Source organism: Marmota marmota, unplaced genomic scaffold, assembly GCF_001458135.2.
Source record: "Marmota marmota marmota unplaced genomic scaffold, marMar, whole genome shotgun sequence".
In the NCBI taxonomy this organism is placed as follows: Eukaryota; Metazoa; Chordata; class Mammalia; order Rodentia; family Sciuridae; genus Marmota; species Marmota marmota.
The window spans coordinates 2,056,662-2,061,319 of record NW_026000240.1 but is presented as its reverse complement, the minus strand read 5'-3'; the positions used below and the strand labels follow the sequence as shown (position 1 = coordinate 2,061,319).

General features: G+C 35.7%; 1 protein-coding gene across 23 annotated transcripts in view; it reads left to right on the top strand.

The window, feature by feature from the left end:
• The window catches only part of Dlg1 (discs large MAGUK scaffold protein 1), a 274,457-nt gene that overhangs the window by 42,227 nt on the left and 227,572 nt on the right, over positions 1-4,658 (top strand). Inside the window, exon 1 of one of the 23 annotated variants that reach the window (XM_048794423.1) lies at positions 3,874-4,445. The exons of the other annotated variants lie outside the window; for them this stretch is intronic. Within the exon in view, the coding sequence (XP_048650380.1) occupies positions 4,416-4,445 (30 nt within the window). The 5' untranslated portion in view covers positions 3,874-4,415. Of the gene's footprint in view, positions 1-3,873; positions 4,446-4,658 lie in introns of those variants that run through there. 23 annotated transcript variants of the gene reach the window in all.

The following is a 4,658-nucleotide window of genomic DNA, read 5'->3' as shown; positions in this document are numbered from 1 at the left end:
CTCAGCAGGCCGCTGGGCCTGCTCTGTGGATGGTCACAGTTCCCTCTACCTTGCCAGCGCAGGGGGAGGGGGCGGCTCTGCCTCTCAGCAGGCCGCTGCTCCTCTTCTGCTCGCATTGCTTTTAATTCAGTATCTGAACATCATTATTTCATATTTGTCCATGTGACAAAGTAGTTTTAGTTGTTTAAGCAGGAGAGTTAATCTGTTCCCTGTTATTCCATCATGATTCAAAGTTATTGTCTGTGTATAGAAAGCTATTGGTATTCTAAAATACTGTTAATTATCTTATGTGCCTTAGTATTAGGCTAAGGTATTACTATTTTCAAAAGCTTATATTTGAGCCCTTCTAAAGTCCTTCATTTTACAGGGTCACTTCTGAATTATTTTGAACAGCAAATAAGAGTCTGAGAGAACACATTGACTCAAATTGTCCCTAGTCAGTGTCATTTTGGATGTTTGTAGAAATTAGAGTATGTGTAGAGTTTTAAATAATCAGTTCTAAGCACGACCTTAAAACCTACAAGTACTAGATATTATATGCAAGCAAGCTTTTTTTTTTTTGGGTACCAGGGATTGAGCCCAGGGGCACTGACATTCTTAACCTTGTTTGTTAGTTTGTTTGTTTATATTTTGAGACAGGGTCTAAGTTGCTTAGGGCCTCCCTACGTTGCTGAGGCTGGCTTTGAACTCGAGATACTCCTGTCTCAGCCTCCTGAGTTGCTGGGATTACTGGCGTGTGCCATCACATCCAGCAAAGCTTTTTTGAAAGATTAGTAAATACATTAAAAAGTAATGTAGCTAAGTGGGGCTGTGGTGGTAGCTCAGTGGTAGAGTGCTTGCTTGCTCATGTGGGGCACTGAATTCCGTCCTCAGCAACACATAGGAATGAAGTGAAGGTATTGTGTCCTGTACAATTAAAAAAAAATTATTAAAAGAAAAAGTAATATAGTTAAGTGATTATATTGTAGAGATTATAAATGTTTACCTACAAGTGGGAAAAAATTGGCTTCTTGAATGGTGCTAGTAGCCATTTGGGATAAATGGTCAGGTATTTTAATTAAAAAAGAACATCTCAAACAACTTGGATTCTGTGAAATTGACGTTTGAGGTCAAATATATTAGATGATTCAAAGTGGTTATTGTTAGGGTGATGACCCTAACATCTAAGGTGAAAATGGAAAGTTTGACTAAAATTGTTTCCTGACATGTTACTGGGATAAAATAATATTTTAGATGTCTTATTTTAATGATAAGTGTTAGTAACTATGTGTTAAATAGATTTGATAATTTTAAAGTTAGATGTTTGGTTATTTTATTATATGTTCATATTTGAGTTGGCAAAATCATTTGAAGAGTTTTTACTGGGAAAATGGGGTACCTAATTTTCAGGTCAATTCATACTGTTTTCAATTTTGTAATCATCTATAGTTCAGATATTAGAAAAGCTGTTGTTTAATTCAACAAAGATTTATTGAGCTCCTGTTACATTCTGGTCATCATATCACTCCGCAGGTGCTGGGATAAAATGGTAGTTACATGAGATAAGGTGAGTCTTGACCTATTAGAGCTTAGAATCCTGTGAATTTAGAAATTGATCTGTAGGAATAAGTAGAAGGGCTCTTAGAAGCCATTGAATATTTTATTTTATAAAAAGGGAAGCTGATATCCCCCCAAAGAAAATGACTGAAGTTATGCAACCTGTTAATTGGCTGAATGTTATTTCAGACTTGCTTTAGGGATTTTCAGCTTCTGGTTATGAGGTATGTCCCTCTCTGGGCCAGACTGTTGTAGATGAAATGAAAATTTCATGAGAGAGATTTCAGAACACAGAGAAAACACCTAAAGGGTTTCACATTTATTTATTTTTCTTCAAAAATGCAGTTAATTGTTAGTCCTTGGATATAACCCACATTATTTTCAGTATCCTGCTTAACTTTTATAAACTTTATTTAAGGAGTCATGTGTTTTGAGTATGCCATACTTTTCCATGATGGGAGAATATGAGTGATCAGGAGAAGGAAGTACTCTCAATTTTCAACAGAGCAGCTAATTTCCAGGCTGCATTTCACATGGGAGAGGGAATGTGTTGATCCATGATGAAGTATACTTCTGCCTACCTCTCAAACCTTATAGCAAACCTTTTATCTGTATCTATATCTGTTATCTATCTTAGCGGAGAAAACAAATCACTTTTTCCCCCTCCCATCCTACATAGGCCTTCATAGAACACTTTTGTGTCTAGATATATGGTTGTTGTTGTTTTCTGTTTTTGCTTTTTAACCAACACATCAAGTAGTTCTTCAGGGGAGCTGTTCTATAATTTATTTCAATTCTGAAACTATGTCGAAGTAGAGATAAGTGTTAGGTCCCACATGTTTTTTTGCTCAGTCCCATAAGGCTACCTTCACTTCAAATGCCAGTTGCAAGTAGTAGGTTATTATCTTATGTTTCTCACTGAACAGCTGTAAATCAGTATTCCTACAACCCCCTTCCTGGTTTCAATTAATTTGCTAGAATGACCCATAGAACGAAGGGAAACATGTATGCTGCTTTATTATAAAGGGTATTATATAGGATACAAATAAACAGTCAGATGGAGAGGTACATAGAGTGAGGTTTGGAAGGGTCTTGAGTGCAGGAGCCTTTGTCCTGCTTGAGTTGGTCTGCTTTGTCCTCCTAGCATGTGGATGTGTTTGCCTATCCCAGACCTGTTACCCCACACCACCCCCTTTCTTTGAAGTTACCTGGTGAAGCTGAAAGTTCCAACCCTCTTAATACTTGAATCTCTTGGTCTTTCAGGTGACTGGCCACTTCCTGGGGCCCTCTAGTGGTCCCACGCTAAGTTACCTTATAGGTATAACCTCAGGTGTTATGGAGAGATACAAAGGATTCTTGTGTCACTTAGGAATTGCCAGGGGTTTTGTTTTGTTTTGTTTTAGGCGCTCTCTGAAGGTGTCAGGGACAAAGACCAAATGTATTTCATAATATACAACGATAGTTGTGGCTGGCATTTGCTGATCATTTAATAATGTCTGCATTATTATCAGTGCTGAGCATGTATTATTTTATTTAACCCTTATGCAATAGCACCATTAGGCTCTATTCAAGGTAAAGTCCCAAAGGACCTATCTAAAATATCCTATTAGGCTTCAAACAAAAGGCTGTCACCTGATAAATATCAATTATAGTAATAAAACAGTGATGATGCTTACTATGCTTACTATTTGATAAGTACTGTGATATATTTGTATTAACTTTTTCACAACTCTTATAGTGAAACTTGCTTTAGTATGAAAGTTGCTGATGGCAGCCGGTACAATTTACAAATGTTTGGAGTAGTAGTGATATAAAAGCAGCCAGTTGGGACAATTTAGTTGTTTGAAGTTGAGGTTATTTCTACTATCTGTAGACTATGAAGAAACATTGTGGACAAAAATTAAAGATAACATTCTTTGTTGCTATATGTTTTTGTAGGGAGTATGGCTTGAAGCTTAGGAGAATAAAAGGCAGTTGCCATCCCTTTACTTCGTCCTCTGTTACCCTTTCTAATTCTTTTCTGATGATCTTGAGGACCAGACACAAATTTATAAAATTAGGTGACTTCTTGGTTAAGAAATGAAGACTTCTTAAGGAGTTTAAAATGGTACAAACTCCTTTAAAATAGGGTAGAGGTACAAGGGATTTGGTGAAATGGATTTACTAAGGCACTGAAGTTAAAATCTGGCTTCTTTGGTAAAATGTTATTTATTTCAGTAAAAAGAGAAAAGTCAAATTTTAGAGATAATATTCTAAATTACTGTATTTTGTTCTTCCTGCTCCCCTTCTCAGAAATACCACATGGAATATTCCATTCATTACTGCCTGAGAAAGTCATTACTTTGCAGGCTGCAGTTGCTGAAATGGTTTAGTGGAAGAAGTGTTTGCTTGCAGTTTCTTAGTGATTTTTTTTTTTGGTAGTTTTTTTTTTTTTAAATATCCAAACCATAGCAAGCAAGGAGAAATAGATTTAAATTTATATCGGGGAAACCTCCTTTTGGAGCATTTCATCAGATGATTCCCTGTCAACCTCATATCTTGAAAAGAAGGATTAATGAAATAGCATCTGAAGCAGCAGTGGACTCTTGTGGAATAGAGCTTGACATCTTTCACAGTGTTTTGAGGGATAATTTCAAGTTCTTCAGATACAGATTACATAAAGAAGATTGTAGGGCACGTGACACATTCTGGTTTCTTGTATTTCAGATAGTAGAAAAATTGCTACCTCTAAGAATGGATCCTGGAGAGATCTTGTCACAGTTATAACTTTTCATCTATGATTTTATCTCACAATTTTATTTCTAATTTTTGTTGTAAATATTTTGTTCAAGTAGGCAACTTTTACTTTATATAAAAAATATTATTGTAATGGTAGAGTAATGGATTGCCTGTGCATTGTAACCACAAAGGTAAGATACAATATGTTTTTCTGTGTTTCATTGTTAGTGACAGTCAAGAGAGAACTCTTATTCATGCATTTTTAAAATAAAGGTGTAACCATTGTTAGAGGTTTGAAAACAAGTATTTGAATCTATGTGATGCTTAGTTCATATCTTTTAGGAAAGGCAATATTTTGAAATGTATTTCGGATAGCTAAAAACAGTGTGCTAAACAAATTAATC